Raw genomic sequence first — 27987 nt, forward strand, 5'->3', positions numbered from 1 at the left:
CTGAGAGCTTTCCCCCTAAGGTCAGGAACACAGCAGGGATGTCCACTATCACCACTGCTATTCAACATAGTATTGGAAGTCCTAGCCACAGCAATCAGACAACAAAAAGAAATCAAAGGCATCCAAATTGGCAAAGAAGAAGTCAAACTCTCACTCTTTGCAGATGATATGATACTTTATGTGGAAAACCCAAAAGACTCCACTCCAAAACTGCTAGAACTCATACAGGAATTCAGTAAAGTGGCAGGATATAAAATCAATGCACAGAAGTCAGTGGCATTCCTATACACCAACAACAAGACAGAAGAAAGAGAAATTAAGGAGTCGATCCCATTTACAATTGCACCCAAAACCATAAGATACCTAGGAATAAATCTAACCAAAGAGATAAAGGATCTGTACTCAGAAAACTATAAAATACTCATGAAAGAAATTGAGGAAGACACAAAGAAATGGAAAAACGTTCCATGCTCATGGATTGGAAGAACAAATATTGTGAAGATGTCAATGCTACCTAGAGCAATCTATACATTCAATGCAATCCCCATCAAAGTACCATCCACTTTTTTCAAAGAAATGGAACAAATAATCCTAAAATTTGTATGGAACCAGAAAAGACCCCGCATAGCCAGAGGAATATTGAAAAAGAAAAGTAAAGCCGGTGGCATCACAATTCCGGACTTCAAGCTCTATTACAAAGCTGTCATCATCAAGACAGCATGGTACTGGCACAAAAACAGACACATAGATCAATGGAACAGAATAGAGAGCCCAGAAATGGACCCTCAACTCTATGGTCAACTAATCTTCGACAAAGCAGGAAAGAATGTCCAATGGAACAAAGACAGTCTCTTCAACAAATGGTGTTGGGAAAATTGGATAGACACATGCAGAAGAATGAAACTGGACCACTTCCTTACACCACACACAAAAATAGACTCCAAATGGTTGAAAGACCTCAATGTGAGACAGGAGTCCATCAAAATCCTAAAGGAGAACACAGGCAACAACCTCTTTGACCTCAGCCGAAGCAACTTCTTCCTAGAAACATCGCCAAAGGCAAGGGAAGCAAGGGCAAAAATGAACTATTGGGACTTCATCAAGATAAAAAGCTTTTGCAAAGCAAAGGAAACAGTCAACAAAACCAAAAGACAACCGACAGAATGGGAGAAGATATTTGCAAATGACATATCAGATAAAGGGCTAGTATCCAAAATCTATAAAGAACTCATCAAACTCAACACCCAAAGAACAAAGAATCCAATTAAGAAATGGGCAGAAGACATGAACAGACATTTTTCCAAAGAAGACATCCAAATGGCCAACAGACACATGAAAAAGTGCTCAATATCGCTCGGCATCAGGGAAATCCAAATCAAAACCTCAATGAGATATCACCTCACACCAGTCAGAATGGCTAAAATTAACAAGTCAGGAAACGACAGATGTTGGCGGGGATGCGGAGAAAGGGGAACCCTCCTACACTGTTGGTGGGAATGCAAACTGGTGCAGCCACTCTGGAAAACTGTATGGAGGTTCCTCAAAAAGTTGAAAATAGAGCTACCATATGATCCAGCAATTGCACTACTGGGTATTTACCCCAAAGATACAAAAGTAGGGATCCGAAGGGGTACGTGCACCCCGATGTTTATAGCAGCAATGTCCACAATAGCCAAACTGTGGAAAGAGCCAAGATGTCCATCGACAGATGAATGGATAAAGAAGATGTGGTATATATATACAATGGAATATTATGCAGCCATCAAAAGGAATGAGATCTTGCCATTTGCAACGACGTGGATGGAACTGGAGGGTATTATGTTGAGTGAAATAAGTCAAACAGAGAAAGACATGTATCATATGATCTCACTGATATGAGGAATTCTTAATCGCAGGAAACAAACTGAGTGTTGTTGGAGTGGGGGGTGGGATGGGAGGGATGGGGGGACTGGGTGATAGACAATGGGGAGTGTATGTGCTCTGGTAAGCACTGTGAATTGTGCAAGACTGTTGAATCTCAGATCTGTACCTCTGAAACAAATAATGCAATATATGTTAAGAAAAAAAAAAAAAGAAGAAGAAGAAGAAGGTAGCGGGAGGGGAAGAATGAAGTGGGGGAAATCGGAGGGGTAGACGAAACATGAGAGATGATGGACTCTGAAAAACAAACTGACGGTTCTAGAGGGGAGGGGGGTGGGAGGATGGGTTAGCCTGGTGATGGGTATTAAAGAGGGCACGTTCTGCATGGAGCACTGGGTGTTATGCACAAACAATGAATCATGGAACACTTCATCTAAAACTAATGTTGTAATGTAAGGGGATTAACATAAGAATAAAAAAAAATTAAAAAAAAAAAAAAAGAAAAAAAAAAGAAAACTCCATAGTATCTCAGTAGTAGGGCAAAATTAGATGTAGGTTAGTCTAATCTAAGGATACCTAACATATAACCAAAAATATATCTTTCCAAGTAATTTAACTGTGTTCTAGCACAAAGTTCAAGAACATTTAAAGATATACAGAAGTATCCAGCAACAACAAATTTAAAAGTCACAGTGTATGGCATTTCATTAAAAACTGCCGGTTAAAGAATCAGGAAGGTATGATCCTTCAAGAAAAAAATATGCAACAGAAACAGACCAAGAAACAACCCAGATACAGGCATACCTCCTTTTATTGCACTTCACAAATAATTGCATTTTTTTTACAAACTTAAGGTTTGGGGCAATGTTGCATCAAGTAGGTCTGTTGGCACCATTTTTTCCAACAGTGTTTGTTCACTTCAAGTCTGTGTCACATTTTGGTACTTCTCACAGTATTTCAAACTTTTTCATTATTACATATGCTATGGTGATTTGTGATCCATGATTATGACTTGCCGAGGTGGTTAGATTTATATTTATATTATTTTATATTTATAATTTTATTAAGTATTTTGCATTAAAGTATTTTAACTTAATTTTTAAATTAATATGTATACTTTTTAAGACACAATGCTATTGCACACTTAACAGACAACAGTATAGTATAAACACAATTTTTATATGTATTGGGAACTAAAAATTTTATTGACTCACTTTACTGAGTAGTCTGAATCTCAACTCGTAATACCTCCAACATATGCCTATAGAATTACTTGACAAGGACATTAAAAATATTATGATTACATTTCTATATGTTCAAGAAAAAAGGGGAAACATTAAAAATGTTAAGGAGCAACATGAACATAAGTAGCATACAAAACAAAGAAAAACAAATTAAGCTTCTACATGTGAAAAGTATAGTGTCTGCCTTGAAAAACACATTGGTTTTCATTGACAGAATAGATGCTTCAGGAGAAAAGATTTAAGAACCTGAAGACATAGCAACAGAATCTATGCAAAATGCAACACAGAGAGGAAAAAGACACAAAATAAAGAATCCATCATCAGGGGCGCCTGGGTGGCTTGGTCGTTAGGCGTCTGCCTTCGGCTCGGGTCGTGATCCCGGGGTCCTGGGATCGAGTCCTACATCGGGCTCCCTGCTCCGCAGGAGGCCTGCTTCTCCCTCTCCCACTCCCCCTGCTTGTGTTCCCTCTCTATCTCTCTGTCAAATAAATAAATAAAATCTTTAAAAAAAAAAAAAGCATCTATCATCAGTGAGCTATGGGGTAACTACAAGTGGACTACCACCTGTTTAACTGGAGTCAAAGGAAAATAAATCAGGGCAGGATAAAATACATAAATAAAATTTAAAAAAATATTTGAGGATATAATGGCTGATTTTCTTCCAAATTTGATGAAAACTACAAGCCCACAGATCCAATAAACTTCATAAATCCCAAGTACCAGAAACATGAAGAAAACAATGCAATAGCACATCTTAAACCAATTGTTTAATAACTATGATAAAGGGCAAGTCTTGCAAGCAGCTAGGGAAAAGTAGATTTTAAACAAAAGAATGGTAGATTTCTCATCAGAAACAATGCAAGCCAGAAGAGAACAACAGAACAACAATTCTACTAAAGAAACGGTCAACCTAGAATTAACATAGAAAAATGATGAAATAAAAGACTTTCTTAGATATAGAAAGCTAAAAGAATTCATCACCAGCAAACCTATGCTACAAGAAAATGCTAAAGGAGTTCTTCATACAGAAGGAAAATAACAGCAGATGGAAATATGTACCTACAGAAAGCAATTAAGGGCACCAGAAATAATAAATATGTGGTAATTATAACATGAATTTCCTTTTATTTTTATTTTTATTTTATTTTTTATTTTATTTATTTATTTTTCCCTTCTTTTTAATACCTATAAAATGAATCAAATGTGTACGATAAAAAATAATAGTGTTTTGTAAGACCTATAAACATATTTAGAAGTTAAAAGTATGACAACAATGTTATCACCGCCAGCAGGGGGCAGAATAGAAGTATACAGGAAGTCACAGAACATTACTTAAGTTATAATTTAAAGATGTACAATGAGAAATGATGGAGATTTCTCAGAAGGACACAAAAGCACACTGATGGGACTCCCATTCTGGACAAATGTGAGCATCTAAATAAATCATTATATTATATGATAATCCATTAAATCAATTAGGACTCCATGAATTCATATTGATGCAATAAATGGACAAAGTAATTAGGGAAGAAGGGAAAGCTCTTCTTTTATTTTACCCCTGAATTTCATACTTTCCTGATGTATAAAGCAGCTTTTTTCACCATTCATACACATGAATGTTGTTCTGTAGACCCAGTCTAAATTCCACTTTCTGTTATAAATTGGTAAGCTAGTTCAATAATATGAAAGGCTCATTAAACTGCACAGCCTACTTGATTGAAGGCATGAAACAAAACTTTATCTATATTTGGAATTTTTCTTGTTATTGCTTTTATTGATTTAGAAACACAATTTGATTTTTCATTTGCTTAGATATCTCCTGTCTATATATTTTACAATCTTTATGAAAATTCTGTTCTCATGATATGCCTAGTCCAGTTTTGAAATCCAAGGGAAAAAAAGCATAGGACTTTGATAAACAGATAATTCAATGGACTCTTTAAACTTTTAAAATGCAGCTATGTGTTCAAAGTTAGTACTGAACTTGATCTATTTGGGAATTTTTGAATCCAGAAATAACTACTTATATGTGAAACTGTCAGATATGTGTGCACTCCACTCCCCCCATAATTGACAGAGATCAAGTTTATTCCTTCTCAACAATAAAATAAAATTAACTACTACCCTCTTAAGACTAGCTACAGAAATAAGATAGAAAAACCTTTTTCGTCTCTCTTGTTCTTTATATCTCATACCACATATATTGCAAAAATGGCCATTCCAGTAAAATATAACAAAAACTTTGGAAAGCAGAGCCTTGTCATTTAGGGCATATAATAAGCTTCATATATCTTGGAAAAAAGAAAAAAATACTATCTCAGATAGAAAGTAATAGAACTCAGTTTCCTTCCTTCCTTCCTTCCAACCATCCTATTTATTGAGTGCCAAATATGTGCCAAAAACTATTCTAGGTTCAAAATGTGAACACCTTATATTCAACTTTCATATGCTGACCATCACCATCCCACCTTACAAAAAAATTCTAATAACATTTTATCGTCTGAATTAAATATGGATTATTTTCTTAAATCTATAAAAATTCCTAAGTATAATCTAGGTATTAGACTAATAATAAATAGTATTAAAATAATTTGGAATGACTGCTGATAGAAGTTTTAATAAATACAGGTTCTGGATTTATTTACAGACAGCTACTAGACATAACTTAGAAAATTATCTTCAAATAATAAAAAACTAACTGAAAGCCTTAAAAAGAATAAAGTGATCTTTATTACTTCAGGAAAGAAATTACCTGGTCTTCACCCTAGATATATTTTAATATCAAATGGCAGAAGGTGAAGACATACTGTTATCTGAACCAAGAAGATTAGTATTTTCAAGTCTAAAATTTATTACAGATGGTAGCCACGAGACAACTCTATCATAAAGAAAAACATTTATTTTTTTTAGTTGTTTTTTACTATAAAATCACTGAATCTTTCCTTCACCAACAAAACACCTATCTACACTCTCAGTGTTTCAAGGCCTTTTTTTCTTAAGATTTTTTATTTATTTGAGAGACGGGGAGAGGGACAAGTAGACTCGGCATTGAGCACAAAGCCCAACAAGCCCGACACAGCGGTCAATCCCACAACCTTTAGATCATGACCTGAGACAAAATCAAGAGTCAGAGGCTCAACCGACTGAGCCACCCAGGTACCAATTAAGGTTTTCGTTTGTTTGTTTTTTAACAGACTGAATAAATAAGATGGTTAACTTAATCACAACAGTCAATACTAGAATGATAGTGTTGAACTTTTCCAGATAAAATCATTATAGACCTTGATAATCCTCCACTTGCTCTGTTAAAAATTCAAGCCTTCTAAGCCAAAAATATGATTTGAGTTACTGGGTTATTATATAGTAAAATGTTATCAAAATTTTAGCATTACAATTAAAGGTAACAATAATCAAAAACCAAGTAATCCAAAAGCCTCATGCTTGTCTCTTGAAGTCATTCTACTTCAAGGATTAAAGTTAAAAACACGCAAACAGAACGAAGAGTATTTAAACATCAAACTCCATCAAATAACATGAAGATATATTAAAAACATGAAAAAATCAAAATGTAAAAAGGTACTTGCCCCTTATTTAATAATATGGAAAATCATCCAAGTTGTGAATAGTGTATTAGCTTCTGGAGCCTAGCAAATCCTTTATTTATCTGCTTATTTTGTTAATAGTAGCATAAACTTCTAAAAGCCTCATGCCTATAGAAATCTGAGTCAACAAGAGGGCCAGGATGATTATGATGTGCATGCATAAAACTTGATATATGCAAGGGGTGAAAGCCCCACTCTTGTTTTCCCCAACTAACAAAACAGTGCAAGGGAGGAAACAGATGGACCCAAGAAAGCCAGGGCAGAGCATGTGGGAAAAATACTTGAAATACAGAATTACAGAAAGCCAATACTTGATTGAGATAGTCCTAAGGCTGTGCTTTCGATAATGAAGACAGAATCATCCAGATCAATTATTCATAGGTGTGATTACCAAACTAGCCTTCCACCGTGCATTGTGAGGCTGTGTGCGATAAATATATGAGCATGAGACTTCACGTCTACATGCGTGTCTTCAGCCTCAGGTGAGGAGTTAGGTAGGACATCTGAATTTGGGTAGTTCTTGATTAAGCAAAACAGAAAGTTCTCAGGAACAGCCCTGAACCTGTTTCGTGTATCAGAAGAGGATTAGGGGGTGAGCACTTATTTAGCCACTGAACTACTTTTCAGGTGAATCCTCTGACCCAGCTGATGTTAATAACTCCTTTTCTGTCCGGAGCTTTTATATCTGCTGTCCTCTGAAACATCCTTTGTCCCAGATTTTTGTTGGACTCACTCAGATTTCATTTCACCTATTTTCCCTCACCAACCTATCTAGAGACCCCGGAATCATTCCCACCCCAAGTGCTCTACCACAAGACTCTGCTTCATTTAATTCATAGTACTTATCACTAGGTAAAAATACCTCAAAAAGAAGTACCTTCCCTTCTGAACTGACCTGCCCTCACTTATAATGTAACCTCTTTTGACAGCAGGGATTTTTATGATTTTACTGAATAGATGCTCTATACTCAACTCCTATTAGGTGACCAATAAATGTTTATTGAACCGTATCAACCAGAATTTAGGACGGCTTTTATTACAAAGTAACCTCTCCAGAATAGAACTGAAAAGATTTACCTAGATCCAATATGCCCAAATGTGTAATGAGAACCCTGAGTGTTTTACTCTACGTTAACCTGACTGTAAATATAGGTAACAGACCACATGGGGGAAAACATAGCAGGTTACAAAACGATTGTCTAGTTCTTTCTCGGTAAGAAACTGAGAAGAACCATGAGCCAGTGTAATTGAGATAGTAATGTCCAGATTGTAGGATGAATAAATTATCTCTGTGCTGGTCTGGTCTTTCTTCTCCTTTTTAATGTGTCCTCAGGTGCTGGGCTACCCTGGTGTGTACTACAACTCGGTTTCTTTCAGGCTTCAGAATCCTTACTAGCATGACTTATGCCTGGTCTTATAACTGATCATAGTATTTTTCCAGTTTGCAATGTTTATCAATTGATCACTATCGCATTTGCTCTACTAATACATACTTTGCCACCCACCCACACCCATGATGTATTCTTTTTTTCTAATCTAGTGATTTGCGTGCTCGCTTCGGCAGCACATATTCTAATCTAGTGATTTGCAACCCTACTTGGACATTAGAATCAACTTGGGAGCTTTTAAAGGTAATACTGCCAAAGCCCCATTCTAGAGCATTAAATCAGAATCTATGAGGGTGGGGCTCTACTATGTCATTTTGAAAGCTCCCTAGGCAATTGTAATGAGCAGCCAAGGTTTAGACCTACGGCTTCAACCTGAATGCCATGACTCAGCATCTCCTTTCTCTCTCTCCCTCTCTCTCGGTCATGCTACAGTGATCATAATGTTTGTAATTCTACTCCTCTGGTGCCAATTGCCATTCCCTAGGTCAATCTCAGCCAATAAAGAGTGCCTACTGTGAAGAGAAGTCGATACCATGCTATGTCATGTGTGTATGTATATATGTATGTTTGTAGCCTTATATCTGTCAAGATGGTTTCATAACAATATACTAATACATCCATCTATCCATGTATCTGTACATAACTCTGGGTCTTTTCAGAGATGCTGTACTTCAGACAAGAGCTACCTCACCTCCTTCCAGGTGAGACACTGGGGGAAAAAAACCCTCTTCCAAAATGCTCCCAGGAAATTTCTATAGATAAATTCGTGAAAGAGGCTTAAATGCTTCATTTTAACTGGAATGAATTCTGCCTAACACACACCTTAATGGACAGATAATCTCTCATTGCAACCAGTCATCTTCCTGTAACCTGTTTATTTAAAAAAAAAAATTTTTATGCTGGAGACATTTCTTGTTATAAATCTATTGTTATTTGTATACATAAAGGTAAACTATTTTTAAACTTATTACCATTGCCAACTTTAAAAATATATATTCAGGATGTACTGGAACATGTGACAATTGCAAAACAAAATGAAAGCAACCTAAATTTTGAAATAATGACACTAACAGAAAACTATTAAAATAATAAAGGCCAGATGACTATTCCCAAATCCTACTTTCCTTCCCTGGGGAAGGCCCAGGAAAGTGCAGGGTATGTTTTCCGAGAGAAAAAAAAAAAAAAAAAAAAAGTCCCTAAGCGTTTACAAATACATGCAAACATACAGTTGCTATATTTTGAACATAATTGGTTTTTGTTTAACTCTACCTTATTTGCTATGTGTGTTTTCTCTCATTCCAGTACCAAGATGGTGAGAAGCCCTCTGCCTCTAGACCCTTACACAGGTTGTTGGAGCATTAATACATGCCAAAACTCACAACAAGACATAGCTTTTGAGACGAGACGCCAGTGATAATCCTGTTTACTTCTTCAGATTATGCCTGAATATTTTTAAGGGGACATGAATTGTTACGGTGATGGGAGTCAGGTGTCAATCTGGAGATGGAACAATACTTCAAGGAAAATTCTGTGGAGCCAGAACTAAAACATCACATTAATAGTCCTATTTTGCTGTTTTCCAAGATTGCCTGAGCAAGATCACCCCCTGCTTTCTCTCTATTAACTTCAGAGAGGAAGAAGAAAGATCTGAGCTATTAAGTGCGGGCAGGAGGGGTAGAAGAAGTGATATTCCAGAGTTATGTGCAGATATATGGGTAGATGGATATACAGTAAATTAGTAAGTTGGCACCAGAGGGGTAGAATACAAACATTATGATTTGAAATGTTGGGGTCTGGGAGCAAAAGGTCAAGAAGGAATTCCTGAAACATCCTCGGTGCAAAAAAAAGGTGGGGTTTTTTTTTATGATTTTATTTATTTACTTGAGAGAGAGCTCAAGCAGGGTAGAAGCAGAGGGGGGGGGGGGGGGAGAAAGAGTCTTTAGAAAACTCCTTCCCCACGGGGCTCTACCTCATGACCCTGAGATCATTACCTGAGCAAAACCAAGAGTCAGAAGCTTAACCCACTGAGCCACCCAGGTGCCCTAAACAGGTGGTTTTATTAAAGCAGAGGGACAGGCCCCGTGGGCAGAATGAGCTGCACTGGGGTTGTGAGGAGTGACTGATTATAGACTTTCAAGTTGGGAAGGAGTCAGGAGAGCCTAAGTCTCAAAGAATTTGGAAGCAAGGTTTTCAGAACCTTGAGGGGCTAGCTATTATTAGGATAAGGTCATTTACTGCTGCCTACTAAAACCCTAGTCATGAGACCCTTTTTAGATGCGTTATCAGTGGACCACATGTTTGGAGGATAGTTGCTAACATATATCTTGGGGGAGTGGGGGCGAAGGGTAGAAATAGAGGAGGCTTCCAAAGGGATTTCATATGTTAAAAACCACACAGGATCCTGGAGGTGTGGCTAATGTCAAGCTAAGGTTGCCTTTTCTTCTAGCAAAGTATTAACATGGAGATAGTAAAGCTCCTTGAGGAAGGTCACTTTGCTGTCTCAAGTACTCGTCAACGGGCTGTAAATTGTAAGGAAATTTAAATTTTTTCTGTATTTCTTTTGCCTTTGTTCTCCACGTTGCCACCCATTTGTAAAAGAATAGTTAACGCTTGTTTAAAATGTGTAGGGCCCTCACCCAACCAGGCCAGCACCTTGCTCTAGGGCTTCCAGCCTCCAGAACTTGACTGGGTTCAAGACGGCAACGTAAAAAGAACCTCAACTCGCTTCATCCCACCGACAAACCAAATCTGCGTCTAGATACAGAACAACTTCCTCTAAAAAAAAAAAAAACCTAAAACCTTGTGTGAGCAACCCCTGCATATCCCACGAAAGAAGGCCCACACAGAAGCAGGTAGGAGAGTCTGAGGCACCGTCTCACCACAGGCCGCCCACCCCCGCCCACCCCCACCCACCCCCTGGCGTCCATAGGCACCTCCAGTCCCAGCGGAACTCAAACCCAGGAGTTTCTCCCTGAATGCAAAGGGTTTGAACCCCACACCAGTCGCCCCAACTTTTAAGACCTGCAGCTGAGGGAGAAGCCCCCAAAACATGTCACTTTTGAAAACCAGGAGGGCTCCAGGCGCCGAGATTCACAAGGCTACGTGACAACCTGAGGACCGTGGACTCACCTGCCCCAGGGCTCAGCGCAGAGACAGCAGTTCCCGCGGTGTCCAGACCTCCGTGCAAGACGCTCATTTGCTAATCTGAAAGCATCGGCCCGAGGAGGGCAGGCATCTAATTTAAGACACATTTAGGGGATGCTGGCAGGCAGACAGCGCCTCCAGCTCTCCCTCCGCCCCGCCCTAGCAGCTGGCCCCCATCTTCTCACTCGAGGCCCCTCCCCCCGCCAGGTGCCACCCATCATCTGCATACGGGGAACTCCTTTCACCCTCAGCTCTTCCTTGGCTGATAGGTTGATTGTTAGCCGTAAATTAAGGTGCAAAGGAAAACTTCCTCTTAGTGGACTCAAAGTTTTGAGGCTTCGCAGACTCTTCTTAAAACTAGAATTACAGGGCGCCTGGGTGGCTCAGTCGGTTGAGCGACTGCCTTCGGCTCAGGTCATGATCCCGGGGTCCTGGGATCGAGCCCCGCATCGGGCTCCCGGCTTGGCAGGAGGCCTGCTTCTCCCTCTCCCACTCCCCCTGCTTGTGTTCCCTCTCTCGCTGTCTCTGTCTCTGTCAAATAAATAAATAAAATCTTTAAAAAAAACCCAAAAAAAACCAAAAAAACCCCAAAACTTTAAAACCTCTTTTCCTTGGGAAGGGGGTAAGGCATATGCATACAATATATTAAAACTAGGGTATTTCAGGGGGCTTCAAACCCCAGAAATTGAAAGCAATATTTGAGGTGCCCCTCAATGCAGTCAAGAGGCATTACTTTATTTAAAACAGAGAATAAAGGGGCGCCTGGGTGGCTCAGTTGGTTAAGCGACTGCCTTCGGCTCAGGTCGTGATCCTGGAGTCCCGGGATCGAGTCCCGCATCGGGCTCCCTGCTCGGCGGGGAGTCTGCTTCTCCCTCTGGCCCTCCCCCCTCTCATGTGCTCTCTCTCATTCTCTCTCTCTCAAATAAATAAATAAAATCTTTAAAAAAAAATCATTAGATGATAATTTCTGTATGTTCTGCTGGGAGAACATAGTTTGCCTGGTGCTTTAAATCTAAGTGTAGAAACTGTGAATGTGTCATTAGCACAGGTCTTTCCGTTTTTCTGATTCACTTGATCATCTAGGAAAGACCCACAGAATGTTTTCCAAAATGTTCTAGAGGTTCGTATGACCGGATTCATTTATTCTCGTCACTTTGAAGGCCTGGCCTCGTTGGTGCAGTCTCTTGTATCCTTGGCCAGCACTTGATGTGATTCCTGTGACGTGAGACCCTCCTGGCTCCCTCAGCTTCTTCCAGTCCAGCCCTGCCCATTGTTCTCTGTCACAATTGCCAGGGACTTTTGATTCAAAAAGCTTCCTCTGGGGCGCCTGGGTGGCTCAGATGGTTAAGCGTCTGCCTTCGGCTCAGGTCATGGTCCCGGAGTCCTGGGATAGAGTCCCGCATCGGGCTCCCCGCTCTGTGGGAAGTCTGCTTCTCCCTCTGCCTCTCTCTCTCTCTCTCTCATGAATAAATAAATAAAATCTTTAAAAAAAAAAAAAAAGCTTCCTCTGAGGCAGGAGTTTCTGTTTTTCCAAAATGCAAATTGTTAAATAAAATATTTTGTGGTCAAAAGAAAAAAAAAAAAAAAGGCTTCTCCAGGATGCTGGGCCTAGATCCAGCCTCTCTATCCTGGCCCACGTACCCGGGCACTGACCCCAGTCCTGCCCTCTTCCTACTGTTGCCCTCTTCCAACTTGTTTTCTACTCCATTCTATTTGGTCCACCTCTCTTCCCCACACCTAGCACCCTTCGCCCCAGCCCAAGTTCCCAGCACCTCTGACCCTGTCCTCTCTACAATGAGGTTCAGTATGTGGCCACCATGTCCACTGAGCATCCAGTATGTTTCAATTCTACCTGAAGAGCCTCTACATCAGATCAATCAACTCCACCCAGATCAAAACCCTAAAGCTGGAAGTGCTGAACAACCTAGTTAATGAAACTAGAATCCTTACTGTCCTACAGAAATTCCAGACCTATATTCACAGCATGGACCAGGACTTTACGGCACCATGATCCAGGCCACTGGATGCTGTGCAACTAACATAGGACGAGTCTGTGACACCTGCCTCACTGGCCTGGTGTAGCTACTGTTTCACTGTGATGAACTATTCGTCACAGAGTCAGGGGTCATCATTAAGAAGCTGTTGCAGATGCAGCCCCACAGCATGAGGAGGTCTTAAGCTGGCAAAGCTCACAGATAACACCTAAGTGCTCATGGCCTGAGCCAGCATCCTGTGGCTCATTGGTGAGTACAGTGAGCATGTCTCCAGTATTCACCTGATGTCCTGGGGAAAATGGCCAAATCCCTCACAGCAGAGCAAGACATCCACAAACTGCAGGTCATCAACCTGGTGGCCAAGCTCTAACTGACCAACCCTAAGCAGACCAAGCTGTTGACCCAGTATATGCTAAATCTGACCAAGTCCCTCCAGAACTGTGATATCTGTGACCTAGCACACTTCACCTGGCAGTTTATCCTCTCTTCAGAGTAGGGTGGAGCCCTCAGCCACCATGCCAAGAAGCTCTTCCTGGCACCCAAACCAGCCCCAGGCTTGCAGTCATCCTTCAAAGACCAGACCACTTCCAGCTGGGCTCACTATCCCACCCATTAAATGCCAAGGCCACAGGCTACCCAGTCCAAACTGGTCAGAGGAAGATCCAAACACATCTGCATGCAACGTGGAGGTACCTAAATGGACCAAGTGCTCAAAATGGAAGAAGAGGAAGGAGAAGAAGAGGAGTCAGGCCCCACAGAGTCCACAGATAGACTCCCAGAGTTCGAGACTGAGTCAGTCAGTGAGAGCAGCAGCTAGAGCAGCTGAAGACTCCAGCAGTGAGTCCAATAATGAAGACCAAGATGAGGGTGAGGAGAAAGGGAGAGGGAGTGAGAATGAACACAGTGAAGAGGAAGATGAAGAGAGGAAGATGAAGAAGGTGCCAGAAGGACAAGGAGAAGGCTTGTCTTTGGATGAGGGCAGAGATACCAGCTGTAGCTCAACAAAGTTTGAGATGACATTGGATCCCGAGGAAGAGCAGGAGGAACCTGCCTCCGGAAAAGAAGAAGAAGAAGGAAAACAAACAAAACAAAACAAAACCAAAACAAAACAAAAAACCTCGCAGTGGATCATGTACTCCTGTAGCCAAAGAAATGTCTTTGTTTGATCTAGAGGACTTCCCCCTCCTACTGTCCAGCCTGTGTCTCCCACCATGGTTGTGTTCACCTGTCTGGCTGCTGACCTGGAGGGCCTGACATTCAAAGACTCTCCCCTGATGCCCTTGCTGCCCTTCCCGTGTCAGCGTTGCAAGGCAGGAGCTGCTGCCTTTGTAGCTGGTGAGGGGCTGGCTGTGGACTAGACCTTCAGCAGCCCACCTTTGTCTCCAGGGGCCCCACATTGTATCTGTGCAACCCACTTCTCCAAGAGCTGCAATACCCCCTGCATGGGGTCTCCCTTAAACTGTCTTCTGGCATCAGCACCCTGAAATTGAGTCCCTAGCACCCAGAGAATCTGTCACTGCTGTCCTGTCACGGTCTTTAATTTCTGTGACTCAACCTAGGTGCTCAACTTCCAGCTGTGAATCCAAACCCAACAGTTCCATGTCTCCATTCAGCCACCCAATGAGTAGCGGATGGCCCCTGTATTCCTGAGTGGGAATGAGTTCAAGAAGGTGCAGGGAAAGTTGATGGACATGAATGAGATCCAAGAAGCTCAAGGTGCCAGACACCTGTTGGAGTGACCACAGGGTGGTACAAAAGTGACTGCTACTGTCAGCCTGGAGAGTGTCCTTTGTGGGACATCTGACAAGTACTGGTTTGAAGGGAGGAAGGGAAGATGCTGACCAGTTGGAGCTTGGTCCTGCTGACCCTGGACACCCTGTCTGCTGGAGCTGCCTAGCTGACAGTCAACAGCTGTTGGTCTCCCTTTCTCCCTTTTTCTCTTATCAGATAGTATACAGGGGAACCTCTCTCCCTCTGGTCATGACCACAATCCCCCCACCCCCACCCAATTCCCCTGCCCATGAGTTCCTAGGACCTGTGCAGAGGGAGACAACAGCTGCTCCCTTCAGTCATCCCATCCCATTCTATAGCTATTTATGTAGCAAAATCTCAGTATTCTCCCTAATACATTTTATAACATATATATATGATACCTAGACTTATTGTGGTCATTTTGCAATATATACAAGTATCAAATTATTATGCTATATACCTGAAACTTATATAATGTTGTATGTCAGTTATATCTCAATACAAAAAAAAAATACATAAAATAAAATGTGTATTTCTGGGCTATAGTTCAGGAACATTGAATCAGAATATCTGGGGGCAAGCCTAGAAATCTTCCTTTAAAAAGGGTCCAAGATGATTTTAAAGCAGAGTAAAGTTTTTTTAAAAAAAGCTAATGGTATGCCTTAGACCTCTCTTGTTTCAGCAGTACACCCTCTCCACCCTGGGCTCTTCCATATTGGACAAACCCTTCGGAGGGGATTCTGGTAAATGGGCACGGAGACACTCGAAAAAGCTACAGAGAAGGAAAGTAACTGATCATCTCTGGAGCCTGTTCGTTCTGCAGGATCTAGCTGACAATAATCAACCAAATGAGTATCTACTAAGACACAGTTCAGGAGAGGCAATTCTTGAAACTCAACAGTGAGATTTCTAACTTCACGGAGTTTATAATCTGATAGAGGACAAAGCTACACATAAGTTATATAAGGGGAAAAGAAAATATAATCGCCTTAATTACTTGGGTAATTGTATTAACTTTTACATCTACTTTGACTATAGCGGTAGAAACTCTGAAGAGTCTACCGACTTTCAAATTTCAATTTGTATATATTGCAAAATGACCACAGGATTTTCCATTAAATATCCTAAATGCATAACCATAATTTAGTCTGGATTTTCTTGTCTCTTGTCTAGAAATTTCTTTTGATTTACTCTATCTGTAACAGACTATAAATCTAGAATTTAAAGATATGTTTCCTTTCAAATATCCTGGATTATTTTCTCAAATCATTAAACGATTTCAGGAATTGCATCATTTTGAAATCTTCTGTTGCTTTTGTAGTCAAAAGTAATATGAGACAGCTGTTATTTTTTCATTCATTAGTTCACTCAAAGTAATAAACTGAGAGTAATCTATATCTTAGTATACTAAAGATTGTTAAAACTTGGTCCCTGTTCTCATGGGCCTGATAAGGCAGATATATAAATGATCATGATCATATGCCCCAATTTTAGAATGAATATATATATATATATATATTCATTATATATATATACATATCTATATTCACATATTCATTATATATATATATACACACATATATATATATTCACTATATAGAATATATCTTGTCCCCTTTGCTTGGCAGATAATGATTTTAACGGGCATGAAAATGACTGAAATTAGTACAAAGAAAGTAGTTCCATCTAAGTTGGGTGGAAAGGGAACACATATTTTATGCCAGCAAGGATATGGGTAAGTGACAGATAAGGCAAAGAATCTTATTTTAGCAATGCGGAAGTAAAGGACCTGTAATGATATACTCAGTGAAAGGAATGTGCTCCTTAAATAGTCACTATCTGACATGCTTTTTCCATTTGATAACTAGATTAACTGTGACACAATAGGATTTAGGGCATGGGGAGGGAAGGAAGAAGAGCTCTCAACAGAGAACGGAAATAGGACTAGAGCACAGGGTTGCCTTGCCCCACCAGCTAGAGATATGTCATTTGTGAATGAAAGCACCCATCAGAGAATTTCCAGCATGAAATCCTGGGATGGATTCGTTTGTCACCGAGGCTCCTTCTCCTAGCTGTGGCAGGAGTCTCAGATGCTAATTGCCACCATAAATTCCTAGATTTACACACTGAACACTATGACATAATCCTGGAAGAAGACAAGGAGATTGGGGGAGACAAATCTCTTCAGTCCTGCTGTGAGAGTAGAGAAAAACCAACCCAAAATGAACTTGACAACTTTCCCTTTAATTGATTTAAATTAGGAATTCCTCCAACATCCAAACTATTTTCTAATTAAGGTCGATATGAACAATGGCCCATGTTGTAGGTGTCTGAACGGTGAGTTTTCTAAAATAATAATGAATTGGGGATGTAATCTAGTTTTGTGGAGGAGTAATCCATGCGATTCAGATGACATCTTTCAAAACTGGCGGGGGGGGGAGGGGAGGGGGGAGTTACTAGATTATTTGAGATTTTAGTAAAATGATAGATCCTACTCAAAAAGCCTTCCAAATTCTAAGGTTCATGTGAAAAATAATTTTGATGAGATTTATTTTTATGCACTTTAAAAATTGATATGTGCTCATGAGAAAATATTTGGGATATAGAAAATAGAAAAATAGGGAAAAAAGAGTACCTATCGTATTGGATGTAGTCACTAATAATTTTATAACATTTTCGGTATACAGGTTTCCCCGCTATTTCCTCCTGCTATTATCCCCCGTTTGCTTTACGCCACTTTGCTTTTATGAAAAACCTAGATTAGAGCTACCTATTTTCACTAACCAAAAGAAATCTGAAGAAAATTTTCACTTTTACGAAATGGTAATTGCTTTTTTTTTTGCTTTATGCCATTTTAGCTTACAAAAGGTTTCGTAGGAAAACTCTACTTTTATTTTATTTATTTTTTTTAAAGATTTTATTTATTTATTTGACAGAGAGAGACACAGCGAGAGAGGGAACACAAGCAGGGGGAGTGGGAGAGGGAGAAGAAGGCTCCCCGCAGAGCAGGGAGCCTGATGTGGGACTCGATCCCAGGACCCTGGGATCATGACCTGAGCTGAAGGCAGTCGCTCAACCGACTGAGCCACCCAGGCGCCCAAAACTCTACTTTTAAATAGTGGGGAAATCTGTACTTTGCTCATGATTTATATTCTAAACTGTACATAACTTTGAGATAATATGAAGTATTGCATGTATAAAGTATGTACCATTTTATATAATATAAAGCAAACATGTTTCCATTATATTAAAATGTTTTGCAAAGGCAAAGTTAATCCTTGCATACTTTTTCCTCATATAAAGCATGCCATAATTTATTTGTTCATTCTTCTTCTTTCAATCATATGTGCCATTTCCAACCGTTCAAAATTTTAAAAAGGCTATACAATATGGATATTAATGTGAATATTTTAACTTTTAGCTGATTTTGATTTTTTGTTTGTTGAATTCTCAGAATTTATTACCAGAAACAAGATTAAGTGTTAAGGGTTATGGACATATCTAAGAGTTTGATATATTTTGTGACATTTTCTGATAAGTTTACCTTGATTTTTGCCTCACCATCCAGGTAAAACTGTAAGCATTCTTATATTAGATATTCTAACTTTTACATTTGCTCATTTTCTCTAACACTGAAGCTGGGTTTGTATTTATTTGATTGCTGAGAGGTAGAATATTTCCACATGTGCTTTTCAATCAGTATTCTCTTGCAAAATGTCTATCAAAACTTTTTTTTTAATACATGAAAACAGGTTCTCAATTCCTTATTTTTAAAGGATATGGTTGGTTTGTGGATAGATATGCAATAAAAATGTGCATGCAATCTCACTCTTCTGTAGTTATGGCCCTCACAAAAATTCAGTAAAATTACCTCAAAGTAAACAATGGCAGGAGCTCCCTCTGACACACACAGACAGTCACCCTCCCATCAAACTTCTTTCAGCCTTAAGTAACCCATGCAGCATGATTATACAGCATTCAGGAAGAGTGGACCCTGAATCCCCTTCCAAGAGTGGACTCGGGGGCACTGAACAGAGAGATGATGTCTTGCAGGTTCCCTACCCTCCTTCTTCTCCCTGCATCACTAAACACACACCTGTGGCCAATTTGATGGCTCCAACCAGAGACTCTGATTTCCTTTCCAAAGGTGCTGAAATTAGAGAAGTTGGTTCGATTCACTGGGAAGAGAAAACAGGTTTGGAAGTGGTAAAACAAACAAACAAATAGCTCACATATGAAACCTCTGGTTAGAGAAATATTTGTGCTTCGAAGTGAGCTCATTTGAGATAAATAAATATATAAATGAATAAATATATTTATTTTCTTTATAGGGGAGAATATTGAAAATTCAATGAAATCAGTTTTGCCAGACACCCTTTTTTTTCTCCACACCAAATCTCTATTGTGGTCATTTTCTACAGGGATTTCAAAAGTATTAGCTTTATTGTTTCTTTTTTTTTTTTTTTAAGATTTTATTTGACACACAGAGAGAGAGCACAAGCAGGGGGAGCAGCAAGTAGAGGGAGAGGGAGAAGCAGGCTCCTGCCAAGTGGAGAGCCCAATGCGGGACTCGATCCCAGGACCCTGGCATCATGACCTGAGCCTAAGGCAGACGCTTAACATCTGAGCCACCCAGGCGCCCCTAGCTTTACTGTTTCTGCTACTACCTAAGATGACTGTCCGTTAATAAAAATATCTAAAATAACAGACATTCCTTTATGAGTCAATGCACATGTTTATTCTTAGCTAATGTAAAAGGGGACATAGTCTTGGCCAATTCTATATCAAGTGCCCTTCTCTATCACAAAAATATGGTTTTCTTAGCCAACTGCTCTGTAAAATTTGGGATACACTTCAGCATCAGGGGGAGGGGAGGATTGAAGTAATTCAATAAGAAAATTGTAACTAAAAGTTCTATTATTCATTTCATATTAAAAATGAAATAAAATGAAAATATAATAAGACTCAAAATAAATTTGAAGTATGAATATAACATGAACTATTAGGAATAATATTTTTCCCTGCTAGAAAGTGAATAAATTGAATACATTTCCCATTCCACTTCTCTCTCAAGCACCTCTCCTACATGTATTTTTCCATGAGGGATTTTTTATTTTCATTTATTTTCAACCTTCTGACCTTAGTTCCTTGATTGCAAAAAAAGGTTAATATTTCCTACCCCATTACACCTTTGTGAGAATTACAATTACATGTAAATTAAATACCATAAAGCCTAGTGTACTGTAGGTGTTCATTAAAATGTATTTTTATCAGGTTGCCTTTCTCTTAAATACTATAAATTATGTATGGCATAATCCATAATTTTCTAGTCTTATTTAGAGTGGGGGCAATGAGAACCATCTGCTGTTTTATCATTTGAGATTTGCAAGAACATGGCAAAACCTAAGAAAGAAAGTCTTCATTGTGAAAGCTTAAAGGGATCAACTGATTCATTTTCCTCAGCCATGTCCCTCTTTTTAAGAGGATCAATACAGTGAGATGCAGAAGAAAATCTCTTTTCTAATCACTGATAAAGGGAAACGTTAGCTATACTTTTTAAACACATGTGGCTAGCAGAGAGAATAGGGAATGACATCTTAGGGTCCACAGTAGATGAACAAAATGGGATGTTTGAGGGAAATGCAGAGGGACTATTAAGGATGTCTCACAAATCAAGCCTTTGTTAGGTGTCTCTGTGACTGTGGAGCTGTCCGGGTTTGTTTAGCTAATGACTCTCGCTTGTTAAAAATTTTTTTTTTTTTTTAAAGATTTTATTTATTTATTTGACAGAGAGAAACACAGCGAGAGAGGGAACACAAGTAGGGGGAGTGGGAGAGGGAGAAGCAGGCTTCCCGCGGAGCAGGGAGCCCGATGCGGGGCTCGATCCCAGGACCCTGGGATCATGACCTGAGCCGAAGGCAGACGCTTAACCGACTGAGCCACCCAGGCGCCCCTCTCGCTTGTTAAAATTTTAACCATGGCTTCTTTTTGCTGCATTTCAAAGGAGTCATAACATTCCTTTTAGTATTTGTTTCCTGTTTGAAAATATGATTTCACATGAATATTTCTTATCATTGAACAATATAAGGGCATTTATTCAACTCCCTGACCCTCCGTCCTCCACTCTATTTGTTCTTCTTCTAGCGGACTTGTCTGTCTTCTTTTCTTCTACTTAGAGTTCTAGATTTCTGCCAGGGTCAGTAACTCATGCAGGTGTTGAGGAAGTGGACCGAAGGTGAAGAAGAGGGAATGCCATTTGTCATTTGGGGGCATTGTTGAATAGTTGACAACTTATGGAAACATTTTGCTAAAAAATCGAGTTATATCCCCTTATTCAATATCCATTATAGTCCTGCAAGATAGCAATTATTTTCATATTCATTTTGTGAATGAGAAAACTGAACCTTAACAAGAGTAAGTAACTTATTCAACATATACTAGTGATACATTTCTAGTAACCCTTGGCTATTCTTTGAAAATAAGGACAGCCTTATAAAGTTTCATGAAACAACCTATAAGGCTTTTGGGTTTCCATTTTATAGATGGGGGTTAATTAATTCACCTGAGTTCACATAGCTAAGTAAGTGATATAAAAGAATTTGATCACGAATCTATAAACTTGATCTTAAGTCTATTCCATAGTTCTTGATTGTGTCATGTATCTCTTTTGGTACTTGCCTATTCATGGGTATTTTAAATGATAGTAAAAAAATAATGAAATTTGGTGATTTCCCTCAATATGCTTAGAATCTATCAGGACAAATAATACTGATATTAAAAAAAAATGTCTAGAGTCTAATGTATATAGTGAGAATGTCACCAGATAAAAACAGCAGAGAACTATGAGATCAGGTGAGAGAGGAGAGATTTGAAAAAAAAAAAAAAAAAAACCTGGATGAGAAATGGGTAGACCTCTAGCCATTCTCTAAAGCAGTGGGATTAGGTAAGAGGACCAGTATTAGTGATTATGAAATCAATTCCAAAAACTGACAATAACCATTCTGACAAAATGACACTCCTTATTTCACCCAGAGTGATACAATACAACTTGAAAACTTTAGTCTCCACCTATTAAGAGATTTAAATAATGTTGATAGTGGTTGTTCCGAAATTTACCTTAAGCTTAATATAAAAAACAAAACAAAACAAAACAAAAAAAACAAAGTTTGCTGAGAAATTTTGGAATGAAAACAAAAATAATTGGGATCGTTCTTCACGTGTTTGATATTTTTAACTCCTTGTAAGAACCTTTAAAATATTTGCATATTACATTCCCTTCAATATAGAAACTGCATTGAAAAATATGTTAATAATATAATAACTCTAAGAAGTGCCGTTTCCACAATCCCCTAGATGTTAATAGGATTTTTACTTTCCTAGTCGTACTAACTTGGTATTTTTGAAAGAGTAAAATATAGGGAGTTGTTCAGACCTGTTTAATCCCTGCCTCCCCTACTTACTTGCTACATCTGTAAACCTTTGGAAACTATTTCTTCATTTGCAAAAAAGAAGGTTTTATGTTCTGAGGATTAGTGGATTCAATGAAATGTGCATATAAAAAGTAGCCTGGTTTCTAGTATCTAGCAGACACTTAGCAAATGTTAGTTCTTTTTCCTTGGGTAAAATGCCTGCTATTATGCTTGGTAGCTATTGGGGATTCAAAACATATTAGCCCTCCTAAGTCTCCCCCAAATTAATAGATAATAGTTAATAGATAAAAACTTCCATTGTCGCATGTTGGATTCCCATGCAAAAGTTGAAGCACTCTCGATTCTTCCCCTTCTTCCTCCTCATCAGCATTTTGAAAAAGCCAAAGGAAGTTTCTGCTTTCTCTCCTCGCTGTCAGCTGTGAATTAGAAGAAACACTGGTTACTGACTGAACAAAACACACATCAGCAGTGAATCGTGAATACTGGAAGTTATCATTGTAGTTAAAGACTGGCTCAGCCACGAAGTCACTGATTCTAAGTTTAATGAATAAATGAGGCACTCTGCTAATATTTAACTTTAATTTTCTGGCGAGCAGAATATAAGAAGTAGCTTTTAAAACTTCACTGGAGAAGAGTGAATTTGGGGCTTATTTATCTCGGAAAGAACGATAAAACAATTTAGAGAACAGACAAAAGTTACGTAGGAACAGAAGGACCTGTGATAAAAAGGAAAATATCTGCACCAAAAACATTGGTGACCTGGAAATCCATTAGTCATTGTGATACAGCAAAGGTTTAAGGAGAGAGAAAATAATCACTTAATGTGTCCTTTGACTTTTGAGAGGTGATATTGTTTGTATTCCTTGGTGGACTTCTTTGGGAGAGAATCATGTAATTCTCAAAATACATATGTGAGTTTATCTTCCCATTTCTCATTTAAGTGTCACAAGGGCAAGAGGGAAAGAACAAAAGAAATATAAATGTAGTTCGAACACCTACTTGTTTCTAGGCACTTTGTATCCATGATGGTTACATGAGGTAAATACACTTGAAAGAATTGACTCAGAGCTATTTGACAAATCACTCAAGATCGCAGAGCTAATTCATGAGGACTAAGGGTTAGCACCTAGGTAAGTCTCACTAAGTTCATGGTTTTCCATGATACTGCTTTGCCTCAAAGAAAGAGATCTGGTCTGATTTGCCATTGGTTCACTATGTCCCCCTTCTCTCTTACAGAGATCTAAGTGCTTACATCACAGAGATTACACATTTACTAAATACCTAAATAAGAGAACACTCCCAAACAGACCTCCAATGTCCAATCAACAAATGTACCAGTCAACTAGGATGCCTGTAAGCTTGGGGGGAAAAAAAAAAGTCAGTGTAGAGGAACAAGTGGACACTGTCCATTCAAACACTGTCCTGGGGAAAGAGTTAAGAATAAGTTTGCCCAGCCAAGAGTTAAAACTCCATTGTGGGGATAGAAGCATCATATTAAAGGTCCCTGACATGGTTGTACATTCAGCTCATGTCACAAACCTCTTCAAGCCAAGTTCTGAGAATCTGGCTCCTGTCTAACTTGATCATATCACTGTTAGGGCAAATGTGAAAGTCACTTCTCCAGGTACTTAAACAGTCATTTGCTTTGCCCTTTTCATTTGCACATAGGCTTTCTTGAGCCCTTCCAGTGAAATCAGCACTCCTGGGAGTGATCTATATTGTATCACAGATAAATTAAAAATGGAGTCCCTGGGCCTTCAAGGTGGAAGGCCTGAGACTTAACTACGGTGAAAGAAACACCCCTCCACAGATCTTTGTTCTGTACCCTTCCATAGGTAAAAAGTTCATCAGATACTCCTCCTGTTCAGAAGGATTCAAAAAACTTCTGATGGGGTGCCTGGGTGGCTCAGTTGGTTAAGCGACTGCCTTTGGCTCAGGTCATGATCCCAGAGTCCCAGGACTGAGTCCCGCATCCGGCTCCCCGCTCAGTGGGGAGTCTGCTTATCCCTCTGACCCTACCCCCTCTCATGCACTCTCTCTCTCACTCTCTCTCAAATAAATAAATATCTTTAAAAAAAAAAAAACTTCTAATAAGTCTGTGGCAATATTATGAAAGCAATAGAGCCAATATTTTTTTAGCATGTTATTTAGCAGTATTTAGGTACTTGTCATCCCCAATCTAAGGCTTTGTGTTACTTTAGTTTAGCATGGTTTAGCTTTGATTCAAAGTCAGCTAATTCACCAAGGCCTAGCTGCACTGTGAAGACCCCTGAGAAGTGGGATGGGGAAATAGAAAGTAGGGAAATGGCGTTTCACGTACAGTCTCATAATTAAAGATGTTTTTTCTTCTCAAAAAGAAAAAATACAGTTTGGAAACTACCGATGTATTACATTGATCTATTTTAGATATCAAGGAAATACAAATGCATTATGTTGCATAATATATCATATCGTATCTATTGTATTATATTATATTGCATTTTGGTCCAGATGATTTTTCAGGCACAGGACCACACTCTTCTCCCTTCTCTCTCTCTGCTATTTTTTAAAAATTGAGTTATAATTAACATATAACATTATATTTCAAGTATACATCACGATACAATACTTGTATACATGATGAAATGACCACCACAATAAGTCTAGTTAACATCTACCACCTTATACAGTTACAGACAAAATTTCTTTCTTGGGATGAGAACTTTTAAGTTCTATTCTCTTAGCAACTTTCAAACATACAACCCAGATTATTAACTATAGTCACCATGCTGCACAGTAATCCCATGATTTATTTACTTTATAATCCTCTTTTTTAAGTAAGATTTTTCTTATAGAATATCAGTTTTGATAAGCATGCAACCCTATTTTTGGGGGGAGTACTTAATACAATGTCAGAACCTGCTGTAGCCTATTGAAAGACATGCTTTCTTTGTTCTGTTTTTAGTACAAAACAGTGATCTGCGTGATATTGTGATCAATATTTTGCATTAAATATGTTTTTCATGTTGAAATTATTAGGGTACACAAAATCAGTGCCCCTCCCAGGTGCAGCTGTGTAGGAGATGGCGTTTGACACAACCCATGGATGATTTGAACGGTTTCAATGAGCGCGGCTTTCTGAACAACTGGAACTGGCTGATACCGTTGTTGCTACTAAGGGCCTGGCTGCTTCAGGAATTTTTTTAAATGTTAACGTAGTAACAAAATTTCCAGTCATCGACAGTATGTAAATATGAATGCATACTATCAATATCACCACAATGATGCTGGACTTATTTTTTCCCAGGAACAAATACCTTGTCAGTTTTCGATTAATTTTAATAGGAATTAATGGCTCCTTAAATAAACTGTTGATGACAAGCAACACTTTCAGAATCAAGTATTCTCAGATCGGTGTCTGTAACTTGGAGCAACGTCTGTATATATTTATACCAATAGCTCATTAACTGACTCATATTTTATTTAAAGAGTCAGCTTTATGGCATATTGAGGGTTTTTTTTTTTTTTTTAACGTATTGAATACTACCACAGGCAAGACACTGTACTAGGTACTTGACATCCTTTCAATCAAATTCCTTAGTATTGGGCGCCTGGGTGGCTCAGTGGTTAAGCGACTGCCTTCAGCTCAGGTCATGATCCCAGGGTCCTGGAATCGAGTCCCGCATCGGGCTCCCTGCTCAGCGGGAAGCCTGCTTCTCCCTCTCCCACTGCCCCTGCTTGTGTTCCCCCTCTCACTGTGTCTCTCTCTGTCAAATAAATAAATAAAATCTTTAAAAAAAAAACAAATTCCTTAGTATTAGTGTGCAACAGAAACTACTGTCCTTATTTTGTATTAAAGACAATGAGGGATAGCAAAGGCTCATGTGTACCTGCAGGACACACAGATGTGGTGAGCAGTGGGAAGGGTATTTCAGAGGCAACTATTACTTGTAGTCAGTTTCTCTGTTCTATGCCAAGTGCTTCACAACGGGCCTATCATTTAATGTCCCTAACCCTGCACACAGAGATATGCTTTTAACTAAATGGAATTTACCTCTGATTTCTTTTTTATACATGGAAGATCGGTGAGATAATTATGATCGTATGATATTATGTTGCACTATGATAATCTGGCTACATGGTGAGGGTGTGGGAGGGGACAAATGCCACACAATTTTTACAGAGATATCATTTGAGTTGTTAACATTCATGACTTATATAGCTGATCACAACTCAACATTTGAAAACTTTTTATGCTGGGAGCAGTATATCATAGACAGACATTTTGGAGGGTCCCTCTAGGCACACAAGAGTGCTTCTAGTGAATTGAAAGCAACTATATTTGCATTTACCCTAAATATCTCTAATTTAACTGACAGAAAAATTGTCAAGGCAGATGTAAAGTCAACCAGGCACTGGTTGGTGATGATGGCCTCTGTCAGAAATATGCTCCTAATTCACAGACTCAATCCATGAGAATTTATTTTTAATTTTTGTTGCTTTGTTTTACAAAATTTCAAATTTTAGGCCCTCAGCTAAGAAAATAAATGTGTCCTGTTTATCCGGAGGCAGCCAATTCCAGCATCCTTCATGGGTGGCATAGATACTGCCTCAACCGGAGTCCCAGGCATGGCAATCAGGCATCAAGCTGAACTTGAATTACAGTCCCAGTGGTAAAAGTTCAGAGCTTTATCCACTTAGCAGCCAATCTTCTTTGTTCTATTCATTCAACTTCATCAAGCATGGTGAAAGCTTTATATCCCTGCTGCTTTGTTTCCTTTCCTCAATACCAACCAGACCCTTGACCATGCACAGACTTACTTATGCACATACACCTCTACACACTGGTCTGCAAATGTTCTCCATTTAAGCTAAAAGTGTTCATTTATGAAAGGCTTTTTGATTAAATCTCTAGTGCTGTGACAGCCAGAGAATATTCTTAGTCTCTCTCAAATGGAGGAATCAATCCACTGCTTTGGGAAAAGAGGAAAGTTTGCTAGAGCTTTGGGTTGAGCATCAAACTAACCTTTTGTTAGTATCATGTGGTGGGGTCTGGTGACACGTGTCCTTAATAAATTGTCTTATATAATCTTCAAAAATTATTTTTGAAATTGGTATCAATATTTTTCTTTACAAAGAGACTTTTTTTTTTTTTTTTTGTAGAAGCTAAGGGAGTTAAATAGTCACTACATCTTAGGTAATAGTGGACATGGAATTTATTTATTTATTTATTTTTTAAGATTTTATTTATTTGCGAGAGAGAGAATGAGAGACAGAGAGCACGAGAGGGAAGAGGGTCAGAGGAAGAAGCAGACTCCCCACTGAGCAGGGAGCCCGATGCGGGACTCGATCCCGGGACTCCAGGATCATGACCTGAGCCGAAGGCAGTCGCTTAATCAACTGAGCCACCCAGGCGCCCAGTGGACATGGAATTTAAATATATTTCAAGGTTATTCCAAAAAACACATCTTTTGATGGAATGTAGCACTTGGGGAAGATGGTAAACATAAATTAAATGGAAATAAAAAGAATGAAAAGACAAAGGTTATTCTTCAATTCCCCAGAACTCAAATGCTCCTTTTCAGAGTAGGTGG

The 27987-nt window shown here is 39.0% G+C and overlaps 1 protein-coding gene across 1 annotated transcript; it reads left to right on the forward strand.

The window, feature by feature from the left end:
* Positions 1–12963: 12963 nt before the first annotated feature.
* On the forward strand, positions 12964–15211 carry LOC118023871 (AP-3 complex subunit beta-2-like). Its single transcript, XM_035025328.1, has one exon. It carries the CDS (start codon positions 13748–13750, stop codon positions 14396–14398), a length of 651 nt encoding a protein of 216 aa, XP_034881219.1. The 5' UTR covers positions 12964–13747; the 3' UTR covers positions 14399–15211.
* Positions 15212–27987: the final 12776 nt, after the last annotated feature.

This window comes from Mirounga leonina, unplaced genomic scaffold (assembly GCF_011800145.1).
Source record: "Mirounga leonina isolate KUSES-001 unplaced genomic scaffold, KU_Mleo_1.0 Mir_180, whole genome shotgun sequence".
NCBI lineage: Eukaryota > Metazoa > Chordata > Mammalia > Carnivora > Phocidae > Mirounga > Mirounga leonina.

What these genes read in the sequence shown, in the direction of transcription:
- LOC118023871 (XM_035025328.1), top strand. Translation starts at nt 13,748, where the DNA reads ATGCCAAGAAGCTCTTCCTGGCACCCAAACCAGCCCCAGGCTTGCAGT.